Source organism: Cebidichthys violaceus, unplaced genomic scaffold, assembly GCF_023349555.1.
Source record: "Cebidichthys violaceus isolate CVI_PGR_0920_01 unplaced genomic scaffold, fCebVio1.0.p SCAF_12, whole genome shotgun sequence".
In the NCBI taxonomy this organism is placed as follows: Eukaryota; Metazoa; Chordata; class Actinopteri; order Perciformes; family Stichaeidae; genus Cebidichthys; species Cebidichthys violaceus.
The window spans coordinates 11,460,477-11,485,706 of NW_027176285.1; the positions used below are offsets into that span (position 1 = coordinate 11,460,477).

Below are 25,230 nucleotides of genomic sequence, written 5' to 3' on the forward strand. Positions count from 1 at the left end.
TACTATGACTTTTTTCGACATGCTATACTGACTTTTTTCAACAAAGTCATAGTTTGTTGAAAGTCATAGTCATGTTATACTATGACTATGACTTTTTTCGACATAATAAACTATGACTTTTTCAACATGTTATACTATGACTTTTTTCGACATGCTATACTATGACTTTTTTATGACTTTTTTGGAAATGCCAAAATGACTTTTTTCGACATGTTATACTATGACTTTTTTCGACATGCTATACTATGACTTTTTTCGAAATGTCAAAATGACTTTTTTCGACCTGCTATACTATGAATTGTTTCGACTTTCTACACTGACTTTTTTCAACATGTTATACTGACTTTTTTCAACATACTATACTATGACTTTTTTCGACATAATAAACTATGACTTTTTTCAACAAAGTCATAGTTTGTTGAAAGTCATAGTCATGTTATACTATGACTGACTTTTTTCGACATAATAAACTATGACTTTTTTCAACATGTTATACTATGACTTTTTTCAACACTTTATACTATGACTTTTTTCGACATGTTATACTATGACTTTTTTCGACATGTTATACTATGACTTTTTTCGACATGTTATACTATGACTTTTTTCGACATAATAAACTATGACTTTTTTCGACATAATAAACTATGACTTTTTTCAACATGTTATACTATGACTTTTTTCGACATACTATTCTATGACTTTTTTCAACACGTTATACTATGACTTTTTTCAACATGCTATACTATGACTTTTTTCGACATAATAAACTATGACTTTTTTCGACATGTTATACTATGACTTTTTGACATGCCATACTATGACTTTTTTCGACATAATAAACTGACTTTTTTCAACACGTTATACTATGACTTTTTTCAACATGTTATACTATGACTTTTTCGACATGTTATACTATGACTTTTTTCGACATAATAAACTATGACTTTTTTCAACATGTTATACTATGACTTTTTTCGACATACTATTCTATGACTTTTTTCGACACGTTATACTATGACTTTTTTCAACATGCTATACTATGACTTTTTTCGACATAATAAACTATGACTTTTTTCGACATGTTATACTATGACTTTTTGACATGCCATACTATGACTTTTTTCGACATAATAAACTATGACTTTTTTCAACACGTTATACTATGACTTTTTTCAACATGTTATACTATGACTTTTTTCGACATGTTATACTATGACTTTTTTCGACATAATAAACTATGACTTTTTTCGACATAATAAACTATGACTTTTTTCAACATGTTATACTATGACTTTTTTCGACATACTATTCTATGACTTTTTTCGACATGTTATACTATGACTTTTTTCGACATAATAAACTATGACTTTTTTCGACATGTTATACTATGACTTTTTGACATGCCATACTATGACTTTTTTCGACATAATAAACTATGACTTTTTCGACACGTTATACTATGACTTTTTTCAACATGTTATACTATGACTTTTTTCGACATAATATACTATGACTTTTTTCGACATGTTATACTATGACTTTTTTCGACATGCTATACTATGACTTTTTTCGACATGTTATACTATGACTTTTTTCGACATGTTATACTATGACTTTTTTTGACATGCTATAGTGTACCTTTTTTAATGACCACTAGGTTTATGTCTCTTGTCTTTCAGGGACCAGGTCTTGGACCGGGTGTTGTTCCTGATATAAATAAATCACCACCTGCCCACGGAGTCGTCACCTGCTGATGTTTTGTTTTGTTTGCTGCAGACATTTTTACACATCCATACATGTTCAAATGACTAATTACTGATTTCCACATTTGTACTGTTTGTTACTTTTGTTATGAAAATAAATATGGTTATTCATGAACTCTAAGCTCGTCTGGTCTCCCATTTCTGACAGCCTACAAAGCCATTTCAATATAGAAAAAGTCATACTTTACTTTTTTTCATGCCACTTTTCCACTTGCTATACTATGAGTTTTTTCGACATGTTATACTATGACTTTTTGACATGTCATACTATGACTTTTTTCGACATAATAAACTGACTTTTTTCAACATGTTATACTATGACTTTTTTCGACATACTATTCTATGACTTTTTTCGACACGTTATACTATGACTTTTTTCGACACGTTATACTATGACTTTTTTCGACATGTTATACTATGACTTTTTTCGACATGCTATACTATGACTTTTTTATGACTTTTTTCGAAATGCCAAAATGACTTTTTTCGACATGCTATACTATGACTTGTTTCGACTTTCTACACTGACTTTTTTCGACATAATATACTATGACTTTTTTCGACATACTATACTATGACTTTTTTCGACATGCTACACTGACTTTTTTTGACATAATAAACTATGACTTTTTTCGACATGTTATACTATGACTTTTTTCGACATGCTATACTATGACTTTTTTTGACATGCTACAGTGTACCTTTTTTAATGACCACTAGGTTTATGTCTCTTGTCTTTCAGGGACCAGGTCTTGGACCGGGTGTTGTTCCTGATATAAATAAATCACCACCTGCCCACAGAGTCGTCACCTGCTGATGTTTTGTTTTGTTTGCTGCAGACATTTTTACACATCCATACATGTTCAAATGACTAATTACTGATTTCCACATTTGTACTGTTTGTTACTGTTGTTATGAAAATAAATATGGTTATTCATGAACTCTAAGCTCGTCTGGTCTCCCATTTCTGACAGCCTACAAAGCCATTTCAATATAGAAAAGCAGACGTTTTTTTTGACTGACAACACTAACTCTTTGATTACATACTATACTATGACTTTTTTATGACGTTTTTCGACATGTTATACTATGACTTTTTTTGACATGCTACACTATGACTTTTTTCAAACTGCTATACTATGACTTTTTTGAAGACATTTTTGGACATGCTATACCAGGGGTCACTAATAGGCGGACCGCGGTACGGATCCGGACCCAGACGTCGTTATATCCGGACCCTGGACCTAAAACCGATAGATAATTGAGAATTATTACATTTTGATGGAGCGCCTATATTTTAACCGCCGCAGCTTTTCTAGCCTTTACGGCGCTCGGTCAGTGGTCCAGGAAACAAACCGACCAATTACATGCGTTGTGTTTTTTCGACATGTTATACTATGACTTTTTTCGACATAATATACTATGACTTTTTTTGAAATGCTAGACTATGACTTTTCAACAAGCTATACTATGACTTTTCAACATGTTATACTATGACTTTTTTCGACATGCTATACTATGACTTTTTTTGACATGCTATAGTGTACCTTTTTTAATGACCACTAGGTTTATGTCTCTTGTCTTTCAGGGACCAGGTCTTGGACCGGGTGTTGTTCCTGATATAAATAAATCACCACCTGCCCACGGAGTCGTCACCTGCTGATGTTTTGTTTTGTTTGCTGCAGACATTTTTACACATCCATACATGTTCAAATGACTAATTACTGATTTCCACATTTGTACTGTTTGTTACTGTTGTTATGAAAATAAATATGGTTATTCATGAACTCTAAGCTCGTCTGGTCTCCCATTTCTGACAGCCTACAAAGCCTTTTCAATATAGAAAAAGTCATACTTTACTTTTTTTCATGACACTTTTCCACTTGCCATACTATGACTTTTTTCGACATAATAAACTATGACTTTTTTCGCCACGTTATACTATGACTTTTTTCAACATACTATTCTATGACTTTTTTCGCCACGTTATACTATGACTTTTTTCGACATGTTATACTATGACTTTTTCAACATACTATTCTATGACTTTTTCGACATGTTATACTGACTTTTTTCGACATACTATACTATGACTTTTTTTGACATGCTACACTGACTTTTTTCAACAAAGTCATAGTTTGTTGAAAGTCATAGTCATGTTATACTATGACTATGACTTTTTTCGACATAATAAACTATGACTTTTTTCAAGATGTTATACTATGACTTTTTTCGACATGCTATACTATGACTTTTTTATGACTTTTTTCGAAATGCCAAAATGACTTTTTTCGACATGCAATACTATGACTTTTTTCGACACGTTATACTATGACTTTTTTCGACATGTTATACTATGACTTTTTTCGACATGCTATACTATGACTTTTTTCGAAATGCCAAAATGACTTTTTTCGACATGTTATACTATGACTTGTTTCAACATGCTACACTATGACTTTTTTCGACATGTTATACTATGACTTTTTTCGACATGCTATACTATGACTTTTTTCGAAATGTCAAAATGACTTTTTTCGACCTGCTATACTATGAATTGTTTCGACTTTCTACACTGACTTTTTTCGACATGTTATACTGACTTTTTTCAACATACTATACTATGACTTTTTTCGACATGCTACACAGACTTTTTTCAACAAAGTCATAGTTTGTTGAAAGTCATAGTCATGTTATACTATGACTGACTTTTTTCGACATAATAAACTATGACTTTTTTCAACATGTTATACTATGACTTTTTTCGACACTTTATACTATGACTTTTTTCGACATGTTATACTATGACTTTTTTCGACATGTTATACTATGACTTTTTTCGACATAATAAACTATGACTTTTTTCGACATAATAAACTATGACTTTTTTCAACATGTTATACTATGACTTTTTTCGACACTTTATACTATGACTTTTTTCGACATGTTATACTATGACTTGTTTCGACTTTCTACACTGACTTTTTGACATGCTATACTATGACGTTTTTATGATTTTTTTTGACATGCTATTTCAGTTCTGCATTCTTGCTAAAAAAATGTATGACTATATCATAACATAAAAATGTCATACAAACAGTATATTATGACAAAAAACGTGACAGTATAATAGGTAGTAATAAGACATTGAACATCATCAAAAATATTAATATATTCATGAAAAAGTCAGTACAATAAATCATAAAAAACATTAATTATACTGTCATAGATCATAATTTGTATGTCACGAAAATTCATAGTATGTCATAAAATGTCATTAAAAAAGTTATAGTGTTACATGCCGATGTAATTATAAAAAATGATATTATTGTTTGCTCGTAAAAGTAGTCAATGTGAAATTTCTAAATGATCATCCATCAAGAGTAACAAAAAGCTCTATTAGCACTTCATCCATCACATTCAATAAATGGTATCAAACATTTAAACCAACAATACTGACACAACAAGAGACTGAGGAGAGGGTTGGCTTACTTACAATCAGAGGTTTGGTTTTGGGTGGGAGGGTTAACATGGACGGGGAGTGGCTCTGTTTGGGGCTCTGGGGCCTCCACGGGAATCTTCACTGGAGGGGGGACAGAGCTGTTGGGCTGAGGGACAAAAAGACGAAGAGGTCGGCATGCAGGACAAACTGGGATTTTAAAGAATAAGACTCCATGTATCCTTTATTTTTGTTATCATCAAACAGCTTCTTCCTCTGAGCCATAGTGGTCCATTGAAAACACATCAATGAGCCACACTTCATTAACACATTACACACACACTGTAGTTTATTTTAACTCAAACCCACAGACACTTTTCCCCAAATGTGGATTAAACCACTGCTAAAAATAATCTGTTTACAAATGCACTATTTCCTCCTGTCTGTTTGGTAAAAATTACAGTGACCAGCTGTTTTAGGAAATTACTAAGGATTTTTTGTAAAAATGAAAATATATATTTGTGATCTCCCTTCTTTTTAAATTCTGTTTATTAGTTTTCAAGTTTACATATAAGTTCAATGAAAATTACATGTTTGTGTTTTACAAACAAAAGAGCAAATAGGACAAAAAATTAAAAGAATATTGACAACAAACAAACAAAAACGCAAAAAAAATAAAATATAAAGAGAAATAAAAATATTTTAAAAAGAGGAGGCCCAAGTTGCTTGAGAATTCAATATCAGAAGATTTGCAGATGCTTTGTGTCTAAAAAATAATGACAATAACTTTAAGTCTATAAATAACATATGAGGAGATGTAAAGCTTAGATTCAGCATAGTACAGGAAGAGATGCCACATTTTCTCAAATGTTTCAGTTTCTCTAGCTTTAAATTCTGTATAATCACAAAATGTTTGTGATCTTTCTTTTTTTCTCACAGATTTAAACGTCAGGACTTCGAGAGGACAAAAGGATTAATTTCACTTTCTGGTGTGACCTTAAACATAGTTGATTTTTTTGTCTTTTCATTGGATTTGTTGACAAAAATTTAGATAAGCACCAGCCTTATCATTCAATCAGAATCATGTGAACAACAGTGGGAGAGCTAGACAGACGCAATAAGAGGAGGATGGATGGACACAAAGACTGTAGTAAGTGTTGTACAGTGCCTTTTCAGCAACACTGTGGGACAGAGAGGAGAAACATACAGTATTAGTCAGAGACAACAAACCCAGGATCGACACAACTAACACAAGATGGAGAGACACACATTTAAATACAGTAAATACAGTAGATTACAGTAGCTGTGTGTGTTTGGCAGGCAGATATGGTATTTGTGTATATTTGTCAACGTATCCCTCACCTCCTCATCGCTCTCTGGCTCCGCTTTCTTCTTGTCCTTCTTCTTCGTCTTGTCATCCTCCTTCTTCTTCTGGTCTTTGTCCGGCAGGATGTCGTCCAGCCAGGCCAAGTCGTGTTGTGAGAACATCAGATCCAGCAGCTTCCTCACGACCAACAGACCCAGAATCTACGCACAGAGGTAGGACTAATACATTAATATTAAAATGATAACTAATACATTAACAATACTAACATTGTTACTAATACATTAATATTACTAAAATTATTACCAATGCATTATCATTATTAACATTGTTAGTAACACATAATATTAACAATATTCATAATACACTAATATTATTACTAGTATTACTAAAACATTAACATTTTTAACATTGTTACTAACACATAACATATTAACATTATTTCTAATACACTAATATTAATATTATTACTAAAACATTTACATTCTTAACATGGTTACTAACACATAATATTAACACTATTTCTAATACACTAATATTAATATTGTTACTAAAACATTAACATTCTTAACATTGTTACTAGCACATAACATATTAACATTATTTCTAATACAATAACATTATTATTTGTTTTATCATATAAAAATGATTAATTAATACCACAAACATAAAGGACACAAGACACAGGGTAACACACTCACCATTACTGGGAAGATGATGGCCAGGAAGGTGGACTTGAGGATCCAGAGGACGGCCAAACAGATGATCTGGACGAGGGTGAAGAGATGGACACGTCTCAGAGGAACATGACGCAGGAAGGAGAAGTCTGGCTGGTGTTTAGGCGGCATGAGGTACAGCTTGATACGCTCCCAGAACTGGAACAAAAAGAGACAGAACGTGTTCTACAACTATTCTTTTGTTTGATGTGTACCTATTTTATTCTGTGCAGGAACATTTATTAAGGATAACATAAGTAACACATGGCTATACAGCATGAACGTTTTATTATCTCTACCTGGATGCCACTCAGGGAGGCCACTCCCATGTAAAGGAACACTCCATAAAGGACTGGCATAGGGATGTACTGAACAAAACAGAACAGCAGTTTAAAATACAGCTTTAAAGTAAGTGTTTAGAAAAAGAAACATCACACAATCGACCATGTTCACGTCTACTAACATACCTGAAGAACTGGAGCGAGGAAAATTGAGAGTCCTGTCAGAACAAACACCAGAATGCCCGTCAACCTCTGCTCCCTAAAAATAAAGACGCATACAGTATTAAACACAGTGGAAATGATTCACACACACATTATTAACATTATTACTAATACATTAACATTATTAACAATATTACTAAAACATTCATAATATTAACATTGTTACTAATACATTAAAATTATTAACATTATTATAAAAAACTAACAATATTACTAAAACATTACCAACATTAACAATATTAACAATATTACTAAAACATTAACAATATTAACAATATTACTAAAACATTAACAATATTAACAATATTACTATACATTAATAATATTAATATTGTTACTAATACATTAACAATATTAACATTATTATAAAAAACAACAATATTAGCAATATTACTAAAACATTAACAATACTAACATTGTTACTAATACATTAACAATATTAACAATATTACTAATACATTAATAATATTAACATTGTTACTAATACATTGACATTATTAACATTATTATAAAAAACAACAATATTAACATTAACAATACTAACATTGTTACTAATACATTAACAATATTAACAATATTACTAATACATTAACAATATTAACAATATTACTAAAACATTAACAATATTAACATTATTATAAAAAACATTAACAATACTAACATTGTTACTAATACATTAACAATATTAACATTATTATAAAAAACATTAACAATATTAACAATATTACTAATACATTAACAATATTAACAATATTACTAAAACATTAACAATATTAACATTATTATAAAAAACATTAACAATATTAACAATATTACTAATACATTAACAATATTAACATTGTTACTAAAACATTAACTATACACACACACAGTCACTTCAGTGTCAGTTCAGTGTTACCTGACTCCGAGGAACTGTGGCTGCTCTCCGGGGGCACTGGACTCACTCTCCATCTTCAGAGAGTCAATGTGAGCGATGGAGATGACGGTAGCGGCTACGTACCAGGGCAGACCCATGAAGGAGCACACGGCCATCAGCACACCCACCCAGAACAGGTCCAAGTGGTAGCCACAGCCTTTCTGCCAGACAGGAAGAGGAGAAAATACATAATAAATAGATATTTACCTCAACTACAGAGGGTACCAGGCCTGTATTTGAAGCAGGCTTATATTAGAGACGAACATTTGTTTCTAATGTTTGTTAGGTATAAGTTTTAGCTTTTTGTTTTTTGTTACTGCGTTATGCCAAACAAACTCAACACTTTTTGTGTCGATTTCAAATTAAAACTATAATAATAAACTATTTGTATAGCACCTTTAATACCTGTGCTTTACAATAAGGGGAAATACACAGTGTGAACATAACAGGGAAAATAAGATGGTAAATAAAACAAACTTGATAAAATAAGAAAAATCCAAATAAGATAAATTAGATATACATAAAATGCATAACATAAGATAAAGATAAAACCTACTTATACTATAAAATTAAATTAAATTGTGACCCATATTTGCTGCATTCACGTATACATACACAGTCTAAAATGTGTGGATGATGAAGTTGCCGGTAAGTCCCGTTTCTTTGAATGTAAAACGGGGTTTTACCGTAAAGTAAAATAAGCTAGTGTTCATGACAGTTCTTTTACCTTCAGTTTGTTTTCTTTGCGGTTGACGATGACGGCGCTGATCTGCTGGTCCATGAAGATGAGGATGGTGACCAGCAGAGCGGGGACAGAGCTGGCCACATACCACCACCAGGGGTTCTTACCGAACGGCATCACCAACCAGCCACGGTCAGAACGTGTGGGCTGATCACACACACACACACACACACACACACACACACACACACACACACACACGCGACAATAACAAATGAATATATAGTACAGGTAAAAAAGGTGAGTGCACACATCCTACATTGATACTGATGCAACTGAAACATAACAGCATGCAGTGGGGGAAGAGGTATTCAGATCAAAAGCACCACTACAACAATGTAAAAATACTCCTTTACAACTAAAAATCGTAAGTAAAGTATCAAAGAAAAAGTACTTGTTTGGCTCTGCAGCTGATTATTAAATGTAACATTATATTGCTGAAGCATCAGCGTTAGAGCAGCATGTTACTGTTGTAACCGCTCCACTTTATACACAGGTAGTTTAGGCCAGTGGTTCTCAAAGTAGGGTCGGGGGTAGGGGTTGCACTATGTTTATCGAAATGCACCAATCACCAAGCCAAATTCCGCGTATGTGTAACGTACTTGGCAATAAACCGTTTCCAAGACGTTTTGGGGTTTATTTTGGACTTTTCTCAATTATGTCATATTTTGGTTAAATGCAACCACGTGAGAAGTTTAGAGCGGAAATGTCTCTTTGATAGAACTTCTATCAAAGAGACATTTGAAATGTGACAAAGAGGCTCAGACTAAAGAGGTCACAGGTATACAATAGTTGTAAACCTCTGATTTAATCTTTAACCATGTTGTTTTTTACTTGACATGTAAAATCATAATCTGAAAGTTAATTATGTCAAACTATAATAACTTCAGCTGTCAGATAAATGTAGTAAACAATCAAATATTATTTTCTCTGAAATGTAGTGGAGTAGAAATATAAAGAAGCAGAAAAAAATGGAAATGCTTCACTTAAAAGTTGTACTTCCACCACCAAAGCAGTCACATATCCAAACACAGATTAAAGTGAGAAATCAAATACCTTGAACTCAGTTGGAACGATTAGTTTGGGTGTTTCTAACCCCATCAACATATCCAGACCCACAAAGGACATGATTGACATGAAGATGGCAAAATCACTGATTAGCTTCCTCAGCTGAGACAAAAGGGAGAAGGGGGAGTGTGACGTAGAGGAGGGGAGACAAATATACGCAAAAGTACAAGAACAAGGTGCGTACATGAGGAAGAAGACAGGAAAAAAAGATATATTATACTCGGTAAAAGAACGCTTGCATTCATAAATCAAACATCTGATTATAAATCCATAAACACAACATCCTCTGGGAAAGAAATGCATTGAAGCAGGGACGTACAAAAAAAACTTCGAGAGAAGGTAAAAAGAGGTATTTAGGTAAAAGTGGACCTTGATCTCAGTGGGCACGTGCAGTTTGGGGGTGTCCAGCTCCATCAGGTGATCCAACCCACAGAAGACCAGGATGGAAATAATGATGGAGAAATCACTAATCAGGGAACGGAGCTGGAGCACATTCAGGGAGAGCAGAGGAGATCATGGGAGAACATGGGAGAACGTGGGGGAGAACATGGGAGAGAACATGGGGGAGGACATTCTGGTATGGATATAAAAGGTTTTTTTGGGTAGAAGTTTGGATAAGGAGAGGGACGGGATGAAGCTGGCTGCAATCGGCATATTTTTAAACTAAAGATGCTGATATTTCGTGCAGATATTCAGCAGCTTTGAAGGAAAAAGTGGTTTTCTAGATTATTTTCATCATCAGCAATTCCCACAAAAAGAAACTGAAGAAAACTGTATGTTTTAGCAAATATTACTCATAAATAGTGCTTGTGTTGGGGACTATTTTGAGCTGTGAATTAATACACACATTCACATTGTGATACGTGGAATTGAGGACTTTATATTTACTGCTAACTAGCAATTTGAAGCATGCATTGGAGGAGTCTCACCTTTGTTGGGAAGTAGCGGCTGAACTTGAACTTCTTGAGAGAAACGGTCATGGAGTAGGTGCCGAAGAAGAGGATGAAGGACATGAGGGCCAGGTCGGGAACATACTTACAGGAGTTGCCCACCAGCATACCGCCGAACTTCATGCACTCTTTCTTACTCAGCTGACTCCAGTCCAGGCCGGTCAAGTTAAACTGCAGAAGACAGGACAAGGGTGTGTGTGTGTGTGTGTGTGTGTGTGTGTGTGTGTGTGTGTGGTGTGTGTGTGTGTGTGTGTGTGTGTGTGTGTGGGGGGGGGGGGACCAGAACTTCCTACTCTGACTTTCATTAGAGTCTCTTATTACATTGCTGTTTTATGACAATCAGAGCCACAAAATAGAAATGATCTTCCTGTCACTTTCTGGATCATTCAAATACTAATTTGGACACTTTTGTGGATTTAAAAAATGTTTTCCCCATTCTTCATTTGTAGAAATAAAGTAAAATCAGCATGTGTCTGTGTGTAGAGATCAGGAACAGGAACCGGATCTTAGTTCGTAAAAACCCGTTAGTATTGATGCGGTCCAGAGTTAGCGGTTCTGCTATCAGTACTTTAGTACTTAAGTTCTGGAGTGAGACGTCCTCATCTCAAACCTATACATCTCTGCCTGAACACCAGCTCCTGTCAGTTCTGACACCTCTGCGGTTTCCCTAAATATCAGCTGACACAAGACGCCTCTCCTAAATCAAGAGAGCTGAAAAAATACTTTTACTTCTGCTCCTCAAAGTCAGAGCAAAAATGCGCAATTTTTCTCCCCAGTTAGGACTGACTTCCTAACCTGAGATGCTTCTTAAATATGAGCCCAGTTTCTGTCCAGTAAAGCTTGAGTCATTGTGAAATCACAATAAACAATTTAAAATCCCTCAAAAGAAACTAGAGATGCATCTCAGTTACTTCTGTCCTTTACCTTCACAGAGAGGAACAGAAAAGGTTCAGGTGAGGAATGTTTCCGGTCTTTTGTCACTTACCAGCAGAGTCATGTTGTCATCTGCGGCTGGAGCTGAAACATTGAAGGCCAGAGCTGAGGAACACAAGAGGACACACAATGAATGATGGGTAATAATAACCCAGAGTAGAAAATATAATGAGAAAATAACACAAAGAACTCCATAAGGACATGAAGGATCAACTTCAGATGTTGGGTGTTAAAGGAACATTTCTTTAAATCTTGTGTATCAAATGATCTCTGCAGGCGGGAAACTCTGGCTCTGAAAAGAGTGCAGCTTACAGGGGATCCCAAAAGTTCATTCCCAAATATAATATTACTGTGAAAGAGCCACCGTGTCCGCACAACGTTAGTTAGTTTTGGTTGTTTTACACAAGAGACTTCTATATTTTGTTGTTTTGTCGTAGGTTTATTAATATGTGCTTCAATCACAGCAGCATTTAAATCAAAGTCTGAGTCGTCAAGCAAATCTAATCAAACTACACATGCACAGTCCTGAGCTAAACTTGACATCTTACATTTTTTTTATTTGACTGTTGCTTAAATAGTCAGAGAAATACTAAATCAAGTGTCCACATACTCACTTTGTCAGACAGCATCCAAAAATGAGGCAGAAACAGATGAGAGACGAGAGATTTGCAACTTATTACGTATATATAAAGTACAAAAAAAACATTTTACATAATTATGTGTCAGTTCAGCATCTTGGGAATTCATGCATTTGCTTTTTTTTCTATTTCCAAGAGTGAAAATTCTCACATTTCTCACATTCAGGACGTGGTTAGCCTAGCTTAGCATAACGACTGGAAGCAGGGTGAAACAGAAGTTCTATTTGCTCCCTTTTTTCTTTGTGCTGATCAGAACCGTGAGTTTTATGATCCGTTGCTCCTCTAGACAATAAATAGATATCCATCTTCTCATCTCACTCTCAAAAACAAACCAAATTCAGCTAAAGTTTGTCAGCTCCGACTCTAAATATTTCATTTACCGAATCATTCAGTTATTCCAGTAGCCATTTATGAACTTTTTAGGTGAGAAAAAAGTAAAAGTTTGAAGACTCACCCTGGTCTGGTGCGATGCATTCACACCTGTAGGAGGTGATGTAGTCAGGCTTGAAGCCGCGGTTGATTGGGTAATACTTCCAGGCTCCTATCTGTGAAAAACAAAGCAGGAGTTATATTTATCTTAAGTGTCCTTCTGAACATGTTGGTGTTTTAGTCCCGCCTTCAAATGTCCCCCACCATCTTCTTAATGGCGTCAGAGATGAATATGAAGGAGATGAGGCTGGAGAAGCCCTCCTCTGTGAAACGGGTCATGTACTTGATGATGTAGCTGGCGTCTGAGAGCACCAGCACGAAACACTGGAGACACGAGTGAAGGCCGATCCACAGACGCAGCTCCATGTAGTCGATCTCATTGCTCCTGTTGAGACAAAGTGTTGACGTCACGATATGTCATTTTTATGTAACTTCACTAGCTTGAAGCGAAAAAAGTGCTCACACCACCTCATATGTTTTTTTACTGTTCACATGTCCGTGCTTTTACTTACTTGCTGAATTCATAAAGCAACTTCTCAAAGATGAGAATGGGTCCAGTTGAACTGAGGATGATGAGAGGCTGCCCACCGAAAACACAAAAGACGGTCCCTGCTAGAGCGGTGCCGAGGAAACTCTCCATCACTCCCTTTGAAAAGAGAAAGAGAGACGTCAATCAACCCGACGTCAAACTTTGTCCGATGAGACGCCGGCTGGGCAGTTGTTTTTTTGTTCTTTGATAAAAAAAGACCTGGTAGTTGTCGGTGGCGTCCCCCAACAGTCCTCCGAAGGTGATGGCGTTGGTGATGCAGCCCAGGTAGATGAAGAGCACGGCAGAGATGGACTGGATATGGAAGCCGTCGTAGATGTCGCTGCAGACCCACGGGATCTTCCGTTTGATGTCGAGCCACAATCCGCCTCCGAATCTATCAGAACCAGGTCGAGCACATCGTCAGAAAGAGACCTTCCAAACTTTTGATCGCACACACAGACATTTTTGTAACTTTTCTTTCATGGAAAATTAAATTGTATATTCATAAATTAGGAACATGATATGTTAGAATCAGAGAAAATATTATTCTATACTGTGTATATGACTTTTATGGAGAGTCAACAATTTATCTAGAACTCTGTATTGATACATTTTTTTCATACAAAACCATTCATGAATCTATTTACAGAAAATGTAAAGGTTTGTGTATTATTTTATATTATATTAATTGCCTGCCAGTAAACCTCCTGACAGGCGAGAGCACTTAAATTACTGGAAATTAATTACAATCCAATATATTGTAATATATTTTTTGCCTTTTCCTTGATGGTCTGAATATGTCACTTAATTTGTTGTTTTTTTGTTGCATTTTATAAAAATAAAAATTACAAAATCTAACGAGAACATCGCCAAGTTTTGTAACACTATATTTGTGGTTGTGACAGAGTCTGTTAATGTCATCGTGTTGTGCATGTGTGTTAATCTGATCAGCAAATAATCGGTCGATCAAGCGGAAAATCGTCCGATTCCAGCGAGGTGATCGATCGGTGCATCTCTAGTTTTAGAAACAGGATGGAAAATGGACGCTGTGATACATCATATAGTCCTTTTCTCACCTCCCAGTGAATTTCAGCTCCTCTCCAAGCTCATGTGGAGCCGGAAACTCCTCGTCTTCTCCTCCAGCGGCGCCGCCGGCCGAGCCGTTCATCTGACCCAGCTCGTTCAGGTTCAGCACCGACTTCCTGCGGGAAACACGGAGACAGAACATGGCTGACTTGAAGTGTTTGTAGTTTGGAGACATGGACATTTAAGTGGCTATAGTCAATGAAAAGCCACTGTTTACTACCTGACACATTAGAGACTAACTGTCAAACATTGTGGAGCATTTAGCAGCTAAAGAGATATTTTTGTCAGGAGGTGGAGGAGACCAAAAACAGAGCAAAAAGAGAAAATATTGTAAGTACTTCTGCCGGATGTGGAAAAAGATTTTTTTTTTTAACAAGTTAAACATATCAACTTGTTTCTGTTTCCCCCAAGTGGTAAAGACAATCTGTTTGAATATAGTTTGATTAAGTGTACATGCCTCATTTCTGCCGATGGAACCTTCTTGGGAGGTTCGATGCGTATTTTGGGGTCCCATTCCCCTGGAGGAAGGACAATCACCTCGTCCAGAAACTCGTCCACTCCCGCAATCAGGTCTTCGCGGTCCCTGGCTTTGTAGGCGACGTCACTGAACAGCTGACAGGAAGCGAAGAAGATTTCAAAATCAAATGTCATGTGCGAATGAGTTCGGTCCATCGGTGGCGGGACAGTGGCCGTCACTTACGTCGTCCACCATGAGCGTAGCGATAGCTCTGCCGATCTCATTGTAGGACTTGGTTTTGCCATGTGGGCCCAGCAAGATGAAGAGAAACCTGCCAGAACAGAAGGTTGAGAGGCGATTAAACGCAAAGAGACTCTCTTATTCTTTTATTCAGAATATGACAATATTTTGAAATTGATATGGTTCTAAAAGGATAATTTTCAGACTAAAACATGTGATATGTTGACATTGTTGAGCTTCTACGATTATTCTTTGGACATACAGCTCATTCACTATCAGAGTCTCAATAGAGGTCTTTTACGTCTCTTTTTGTGTGTTGAACACAAACCAACTAGCAACAGTTAGTAGAGCTGGAGTAGAGATGATGTCCAGAAGAACAGAAGGAGAAATTAGTGCAATATTAATTTCCATTAGCCATGTATACAGTAGGAATATTGTCTTTCTCAGAATAAAAAAAGAGGAGTATTTGGTGCATGTAAACGTAGTCTCACACTCTGCAGAGAGATTAAAGAGGACACATAAGACACACTCACCTGGTCGGCACAGGGACCTCGGTGAGGCCTCCCAGAGTCGTGGCCTGAGCCAAACGCACAAAGGAGACGAAGGGTTTGTCCAGAAAATCCACCTCACCAATCAGGACGTTGGAAGCTTCGGCATCACGAGGAATCTTCTTCATGAACTTATTCTTCAGCTGGAAGTAGAAAGAGAGAGAGAGAGAGAGAGAGAGAGAGAGAGAGAGAGAGAGAGAGAGAGAGAGAGAGAGAGAGTAGAAATCACATTTGAGGCATGTTGCACTGCAGCTGAACTTTCCTATCTGCTCATGTCAGCCACAATCAATTGGCATATATAATGTGCTAGAGGCTGATCAAATCATGTGATTAGTTGCAGCAGTTGAGTCGTTACAGAATAGATTTTAGATAACTACATTAAAAGACATCGGTGCTTTCTGTTACACATGATTTCTTTCACGTTGACTTCTAGCAGGAAGCTCACTGAAACCTTTTAGGGCAATATTGGCATAAAAGTCTTTATGTCCCCCTCCTCCTGAGTGAAATGTCTTAATAAATAGATGGATTTGTCATGAAATTAGATACACCTATTTAAGGTACCCAGAGGATGAATCCTAATAACTTTTGTAATCATCTGACTATTCATTTAGAGCATATTAACATGTTACAATGAATATCCATAAATATGGATTGTCTGGCTGGGCGATTATTCCGTATGATAATTTATTGTCTTTCAATGGAATCATATTGTGATGAAATCATATAGACATTGTGATACAGAACTACTTTATCTAGGTTGAAAATAACAAGTGCACACTAACTTAAAATTCTGATAAAAATGAGTGGAAACTTGTGGTGTAACGGATCGTTGTGGATCCGTACTGATCCCCTTCACGGTTATGAACCTCAGATTAATCACACAGTTTATCGTTAACCATCACGGTGTAAATAAAGTTTAAACGTTAACCATCACAGTGTAAATAAAGTTTAACCGTTAACCATCACAGTGTAAATAAAGTTTTAACGTTAACCATCAGAGTGTAAATAAAGTTTTCCTGACGATGGTTCTCCTCCAGTATTCAGTAGAACATGTGTTTCTAGTCTCTGATCTCTGATCATGTTTCATTGTAAACAACCAATCAGTGTTTAAACCAACAGGAGGAGAGCTAGTAACGTTAGCAGCACCGCTAACGGCTAACCAACGAAGGTTCACTTCAGTTACATTATGATGCCTTCAGGCTCTGCTCAACTGCTTCCACAATATCGGAGGCATAAACACATCTAAAAAAGTAGAAAAATCACACAACACAACGCCCTTCCTCTTCCTCCTCTTCCTCCTCCTCTTCCTCCTCCTCCTCTTCCTCCTCCTTCCTCCTCCTCCTCCTCCTCCTCCTCCTCACCAAGGAAGCACGTGGCAGTGGAGTGGTGGGCGCTTAAATTAAAATCTCTTCCTAATCTGTTAATGCTGCTTTTTAAAATCAATTCAACGACTGTGAGAAAAACTATGCTTAAAGCGTTCCTAGAGATGATCAGTGTGTTACAATATGATTACATGTTGAAGGCCAAAACCAAATAGAAACTTAATGAATGTAGTAGAACAATGATGCCTTGTGATATGTCCACCTAAAAGTAACAAATGAAGATAACTGGATGTTAGCTAGGGTGCAGTTTACGAGAACGGCGGCTCCATTCTTGAGATAAGGATGCAGCTGCAAAACAAAGATGCCGACTGGACTCCGGCAGTTTCGAGAAGGAGCAGATCGAAGTCACAGCCAATCCCTGAACGAAACGTGTTGCTGACATATGGAAAGAGGTGGACTTTAAGGCAATACAAAGCCTGAGGCTTTTCCGCAAAACGGGAACTCTGTTTTTGACCATTTTACAACTAACTGGAATACGCCAGCCTGTTGGGTGGAATGCAATAGACCTCTATCTCATGAGATCTATTTTTCTGTACTTCATAGTGTGATTCAGTTTGTAACTGTATTTGCTTTTGTTAGAGATTTTGTTCGAGATTAAATTCCCTCGTTAATGAGAAAGTCTGAACACGACACGACTGCTCCTCTTTCCCTCTTCTTGGTCCTCAGAAACTACAAACACGACATTTCAACCTCTCACGCTAACGGCTAATTTAAGAATAATCCAGTTGTGTTGCCACCTGCAGCTGTACTGTAGCTTTAAACTCCTCCAGTAGCTATTTACTGTACGAGATCAAAGAGGGATCGAGGTGCCATGCAGGCTTCTGTGAACAAATAATCAAACCGGTCCCAGCGGTCACATGCACGAGTACATTTCTTTCTTTCTTTGAAGTTCGTGTCAAGATATTCACCCCAACAACAAAACACCAAATTACTGCAGCTGGTTAACAATGAAATGAAACATGCATGTGACTGAGACTGTAATGTTCTTCATGGTCGTACTGAAAAACAATGCAGCTCAGAGGAACAATGGAAGCTTAGAAGTCTGCACACAAACACACACTCGTGAGTAGAAACACACACGCAGGTACGAACACTATTTAACAGCCACCAGGCTGTGTGGATTAGAGAGATTAAACAGTTCTGTCAACTCTGAATACGTTCTGACACACACACACACACACACACACACACACACACACACACTTAGAAATGTCACTTTATGCCATCTGTGCACAGAGCTGACATGAACGTTATTCTCCCAGAGGCAACAGGAAATTATCTGATAATAAATCAATAACTGTGATAGAAACGACTTAATGTGTTGAAAATCCAGATATTAAAAAACAATTATGTTTGAATTTATGTCCTCTGTGGCTCTGGAGGAGCTCTGTGAAGGCTGGTTAAATAATAACCCTGATGACATCATAGTGATGTCATCAGGGTTATCTCAGTTTGGGCTCCAGAAAATAACAAATGTGTGGAAGGAAGTCTGTGATACAAACTGGGGGAATGTGGATTCTATCGACATTTACGAGGCAGAGCGGGCATAATGAAGAGACGTTGTTTAAAATGCATCATGGGAAATGTAGGACCCAGTGTTTCTGGAGCTGTTTGGAGAAATGAACAACTATCTGCACGGCTGCATACCACGAGGGATGAAGTGGATCGACTCTTTAACTGTAACATATTTCAAAGACAAAACAGTAAATGTTCATATATGCATATAAAATGCATTTTAAGTGTTTCTGCAAGTTAACACTTCATTTCCAATGAATCAAAGTGTTTCTATCCAGTGGCCTTCAACTTTAACTCCAACTTGCTTTGAAGAAAAAGGATATTAAATATACTGCATTTTTCTTATCGTCAATAAATCGCATGAAAAGACCCAAAATCACCATTTTTTTCATTTTTCTTTCATGAAATATTACTTTTTTCTTATCCCACTTCATTCCTACTAAGCGCTTTACCCAGCTGATGAAAATTAACATTCCACTAATATTCCCATGTGCAGCCGTGACTCCGTGACGTACTTCATAAGTGTTCCTCTTCTTTCCCAATGTTGCTCCCATCATGTACCCATGATGTCATCGCTCTGAACGCTTACCTTCGAGGTTTTGTCTTTACGGCTGTATGCTCGAGAACAGACTCCGACGTCATGTTAATATGCTGCTTACACGACAAGCATCGAATTCAGAATATTATTTTTAGAATCAGAAAAATTAGAGCGCATGTAAATGTATCACAACCTGATATCTCTTCATCCTCTTAGAGCTCCATTAAAACACATCAGTGAGCCTCACTTCTGTTCCTTCATCATCATCATCATCATCAACACTCTGTAGTTTCATTGGAATCAATCACACTTACAGACACTCACTAGAGCACCAAATATAGATTCATCCGCCGCTGAAAATAGTCCCCAACTAATTTATATTTCCTAAATGTTTGGTAACAAACCACAGTGACCAGATGTTTTAGGAAACTGCTGATGAAACTATATGTTTGTGATTTTAAAGATTGGCGTCTACAGACAGGAAGTCAGAAAGTAATAAGAGACAAACGTACACATAGTTGGTTTTGGTCTATAAAAATACAGAATATAAAGTCTTAGTAGCTTTAACTTTGTGCAAAAACCCACAAATGCACAAAACACATTGAACCTAACAGTTACCTGGTCAGTGCTTGGTGTGTCTGAAATATCGTTCATGCTTCGGCTCTGCACCTGATCTGTAAATGAAAACAACACACTTATATTTAACATTTCACAAAACACAAAATGCCATCTGAGGTTTTAAAAAAGAAAGTAAAAGTTGTGTTTCAGGGAGATTTTATTCAGTAACAGCTGAGAAAAATTGTATCCAAATAAATGGTTATAAAAGCCACAGCGGAGGCATTCAAGTGTGTCCACAATGTTTGCCAGAACTTCACCATAACCAGTCTGGTTCTGGGGGGGGGGGATTATCTTTAAATGACTCATTTCCCTTTTCTTTTTCTTTTTCTACCTCAGAGCAGATTTGGGAACAAATTAAATGGAACAAAGAGAGAACAAGAACATACCACACAGAGCCTTTCATAATAATCCTCTTCACCCAGATAGACTCACTAAATATATTTAGTGAGTCAGGCGCACACAATAGGACCAAAATCTCTAAACTAAACACGCAATATCTTTCCAACACATTGTATTCATGGTGAGAATATACACACACAAAGTGTTGAAATCATGCAGCACAGGGGAGTTAGCTGGGATCGGTTATTTTAGTTTATTAAAAACATAGAACAAAGCAGACAAGTTATTAAGCATTATAGCTGCAGACAGTGAGTGTATCAGTGGTGGAAGAAGTACTCCTTTACTTAAAAGTGCAATGTGTAATACCTGAACACATGTAATACCTGAACACATGTAATACCTGAACACATGTAATACCTGAACACATGTAATACCTGAACACATGTAATACCTGGCTACATGTAATACCTGAACACATGTAATACCTGAACACATGTAATACCTGGCTACATGTAATACCTGAACACATGTAATACCTGAACACATGTAATACCTGAACACATGTAATACCTGGCTACATGTAATACCTGAACACATGTAATACCTGAACACATGTAATACCTGGCTACATGTAATACCTGGCTGCATGTAATACCTGAACACATGTAATACCTGAACACATGTAATACCTGAACACATGTAATACCTGGCTACATGTAATACCTGGCTGCATGTAATACCTGAACACATGTAATACCTGAACACATGTAATACCTGAACACATGTAATACCTGGCTACATGTAATACCTGAACACATGTAATACCTGAACACATGTAATACCTGGCTACATGTAATACCTGGCTGCATGTAATACCTGAACACATGTAATACCTGAACACATGTAATACCTGAACACATGTAATACCTGAACACATGTAATACCTGGCTACATGTAATACCTGGCTGCATGTAATACCTGAACACATGTAATACCTGAACACATGTAATACCTGAACACATGTAATACCTGGCTACATGTAATACCTGAACACATGTAATACCTGGCTACATGTAATACCTGAACACATGTAATACCTGAACACATGTAATACCTGGCTACATGTAATACCTGAACACATGTAATACCTGAACACATGTAATACCTGGCTACATGTAATACCTGAACACATGTAATACCTGAACACATGTAATACCTGAACACATGTAATACCTGGCTACATGTAATACCTGAACACATGTAATACCTGGCTACATGTAATACCTGAACACATGTAATACCTGGCTACATGTAATACCTGAACACATGTAATACCTGGCTACATGTAATACCTGAACACATGTAATACCTGGCTACATGTAATACCTGAACACATGTAATACCTGGCTACATGTAATACCTGAACACATGTAATACCTGAACACATGTAATACCTGAACACATGTAATACCTGGCTACATGCTCCAATAGTGGGCAGCAGTTAACCTGAGTCCATAAAATCTAAGTTTCCAGTTTTTTGGTAATTTGTTTATTGCTGAAACGAGAAAACAAATCGTATTTTTGTCGATGCTAAAGCTAACCGCTAACTGAATGTGACGCCCGCTCATTAAAACATTAAAAAAGTTCTCTCTTTTCTGTCACAAAACTACATTTTACAGATTATACTGTACATATATACAGGTATATGTACAGATCTTACACATTACACCTTTAAGTGCAGTACTTGTAAATGTAGGAAGGAAGTTGTGGTGCATGAATGTGTGTGTGTGCGCGTGCGTGTGTGTGTGTGTGTGTGTGTGTGTGTGTGTGTGTGTGTGTGTGTGTGTGTGTGTGGGTGTGTGTTGAGACTCACGCAGACGGCTAAGGCTGCCTGACTGCCGAGAGCGGAGGTCTTCTGTTGAGCGGTTGGTCCCAGAAGCTGAACTAGTGCTAAGACTCAGATTAACCTGAGGACTACGGTCTGACCGAGCAGCAGCAGCAGAAGAAGAAGATGTGAAGACGATGAGCACAGAAGAGGTGGTTGTTTTTAACGAGGGAAGGTGAAACAGGTGGTGATCAACATGGCAGAAAACAAAGGAAGCGTTAGGGTGTAATTAGAAGGTTAGATTTGGTAGTTTTAAATCAGTTTAAACGGTGAATGAACTTACTGGAAGCAGCGTTGGAAGACTTCCCTATGTCGGCCAGCGAGCGGTGGATGGGCTTCTTGGTCTGGTGACGGTGCTTCCTGAGCAACACAAAGCTGATCTTCTCCTTCAGATCCGGAGGAATGAGACCATCGGCGATCTGTCGATCCACAATCTCATCTGGATTAAATAAAAAAGAATCAATGAACAAGTTATGAATATTGTACCACAGACTTAGAAAATAAACAGGCACTTGATACTTTGCTTGACTTCTTTCTTGAAAGCGTTGTTGTTAGTTGTATGTAGAGAAGGTTTGAGGGTCAGAGACGGAGCAGCAGGTTAAAGTAGGCAGGTTTCCTCTTTGGCGTCATTAAGCAAAAATACCATAGAATCATTTTAGCATTTTTAATTCAAGTGGTCTGAGAGAAACTAGACTTCTCTGTTTTAATCAGGTGGTAACCTCTGGTTCTATTCAGTGAAGTCAAAGCTTCATGTGTTAAAGCTGCATTCTCTCTAGCGACCATCAGGGGGCGACTCCTCTGGTTGTATAGAAGTCTATGAGAAAATGACTCTACTTCTCTCTTGATTTATTCCCTCAGTAAACATTGTAAACATGAGTTTCTGGTCTCATTCTCTAGTTTCAAGTCTTCTTCAATACAGCATGATGTTCATTTAGTAAATTATGGTCCATTTAGTGTCAAACAGACCATAAAGCAGGGTATGCTTTAGGGGCGGGGCTACACAGTGATTGACAGGTCTCTACCAGAAACGTATACGGCGTCTCTACGTCACTCCTCCTCAATCCATATATGGTCACTTCCTGTTCACTGATGGCGACGTCGAAATGGCCGAGGCTTCAAAACATCCACAAACCGATGGGTGACGTCACAATGACGACGTCCACTTCTTATATACAGTGTATGTTAATACGACTGTATACACACAGAGAGAAAGCGTTCCTATTGGCTGTTCTACAAATGCAACAAAAACAATGCAACAGTCTGTGTGGACTCACCCACGATCTGCGGCAGTGAGTAGCCCTCCAGGTCGAGCAGAATGCTTCCCGTCTGCAGACAGGTCCTGAGCTCAAACAGGCTGTGGAGGGTCAGCGTGGAGACATGAGGCTTGCTCCATCTCTCTCCTCCCTCTTCCACCTTCTCCTCAAACTTCACCCACCTAAGAGAAATGTGCAGGATTACAGCAGCAGAGTGGGCAGTAAAAAACAAGAAAGTAAAAACAAAAGAAGAACAATAAATAGTCAGACAGTAAAGGTATGATAAAAAAAAAAGACAACAAAAGCTAAAAATAAGAAGGAGAAAAAAGTGGTACGGTCTGGAATTCAGTCAGTGAAGTGGTGACAGAATGATTGATGTAATCTAAACTGTCGCTTTAATCCCATGTAGTCGTGTCAAGCAGCACCCCCTCCACCTCTAAATCCCATCAAAAGTGACCCCAAATCCTAAACTAATGAAACGTTTGTGTGTGTGTGTGTGTGTGTGTGTGTGTGTGTGTGTGTGTGTGTGTGTGTGTGTGTGTACCTTGCAGACTCTTTCCACTCTAGTTCGCCCCCCTCATGCTGCAGCGTGTCCATCTCAGTGAAGATGGTGGGTGTTGGGGTGCTGTCATCCTCCCCCAGTATGTGGCGCAGCCGCTCTGCTGCAGGAGACACTGCAAAAACGGAGACAGGGTTACTTTCACATTTCCCATTAAATCACATTGGAGCCATGTCAGAAGCAACATATGTAAACCAGGATGTTCTCCACCAGGTTTGAATGCTGTCCATTAGTTTGGTTTATGACCAAACACCTGCAGAACTAACGACTAACTAGCCTCAGCTGCTAACTGAGAAAGAATACTCTTTTATCAAAGTATATCTCTTTTAGTATAGTTAGTATGTATGTTATCAGTATACTTGTATATATAGGTGGTAAATTGAAACTACTTAAGCTGTAATTTGTTTATATTAATAGCTGCACTTCATGACATAAGCGTTTATTTTAGTACTTTTTCCCAAATTGTTATAATGTTTATCATTATTATTATCATTTTATATTATTTATTATAATTTGTAGTATATTTTTAAACCAGTACCCAAACTATAAATATATTATATCTTCATGCATTTACATTATATTCTGAATAATATTGTTCACAAAATGTGGGGAAAAGTACACTACTTTAGACTACTTTAGAATACTTATCATGTACTGAAAGTAAGCGTACTTGTACCACAGCGTAGTAAAGAAACCATATACTTCTGAATGCTACACTTCTTTATTAATAAAAAGCATTCTGCAAAAGCTTTTAAACACAAAGTACACAAAGAAATAAAGAAGTTAATCAACAAATCAGTGTTTAATACATGTACGTATTTTGTTTTATGAATAATTTGAAGTGTAAGCTTTTAAAA

The 25,230-nt window shown here is 36.9% G+C and overlaps 1 protein-coding gene across 1 annotated transcript in view; it reads right to left on the minus strand.

The window, feature by feature from the left end:
- slc4a5b (solute carrier family 4 member 5b) overlaps nt 1-24,488 on the minus strand; it is a 28,734-nt gene extending 4,246 nt beyond the window's left edge. The window contains exons 1-24 of the mRNA XM_068706360.1: nt 24,359-24,488; nt 23,836-23,996; nt 22,845-23,000; nt 22,550-22,657; nt 20,338-20,393; nt 16,270-16,427; nt 15,740-15,827; nt 15,497-15,651; nt 15,030-15,155; nt 14,173-14,347; nt 13,937-14,070; nt 13,629-13,809; nt 13,450-13,540; nt 12,410-12,462; nt 11,404-11,595; nt 10,844-10,957; nt 10,463-10,576; nt 9,392-9,553; nt 8,647-8,825; nt 7,713-7,785; nt 7,545-7,613; nt 7,231-7,404; nt 6,568-6,732; nt 5,263-5,374 (exon numbers count right to left, since the gene is read on the minus strand). Of these exons, the coding sequence (XP_068562461.1) occupies nt 5,263-5,374; nt 6,568-6,732; nt 7,231-7,404; nt 7,545-7,613; nt 7,713-7,785; nt 8,647-8,825; nt 9,392-9,553; nt 10,463-10,576; nt 10,844-10,957; nt 11,404-11,595; nt 12,410-12,462; nt 13,450-13,540; nt 13,629-13,809; nt 13,937-14,070; nt 14,173-14,347; nt 15,030-15,155; nt 15,497-15,651; nt 15,740-15,827; nt 16,270-16,427; nt 20,338-20,393; nt 22,550-22,657; nt 22,845-23,000; nt 23,836-23,996; nt 24,359-24,411 (3,049 nt within the window). The 5' untranslated portion in view covers nt 24,412-24,488. The remainder of the gene's footprint in view (nt 1-5,262; nt 5,375-6,567; nt 6,733-7,230; nt 7,405-7,544; nt 7,614-7,712; nt 7,786-8,646; nt 8,826-9,391; nt 9,554-10,462; nt 10,577-10,843; nt 10,958-11,403; nt 11,596-12,409; nt 12,463-13,449; nt 13,541-13,628; nt 13,810-13,936; nt 14,071-14,172; nt 14,348-15,029; nt 15,156-15,496; nt 15,652-15,739; nt 15,828-16,269; nt 16,428-20,337; nt 20,394-22,549; nt 22,658-22,844; nt 23,001-23,835; nt 23,997-24,358) is intronic.
- Between the last annotated feature and the right edge of the window lie 742 nt (nt 24,489-25,230).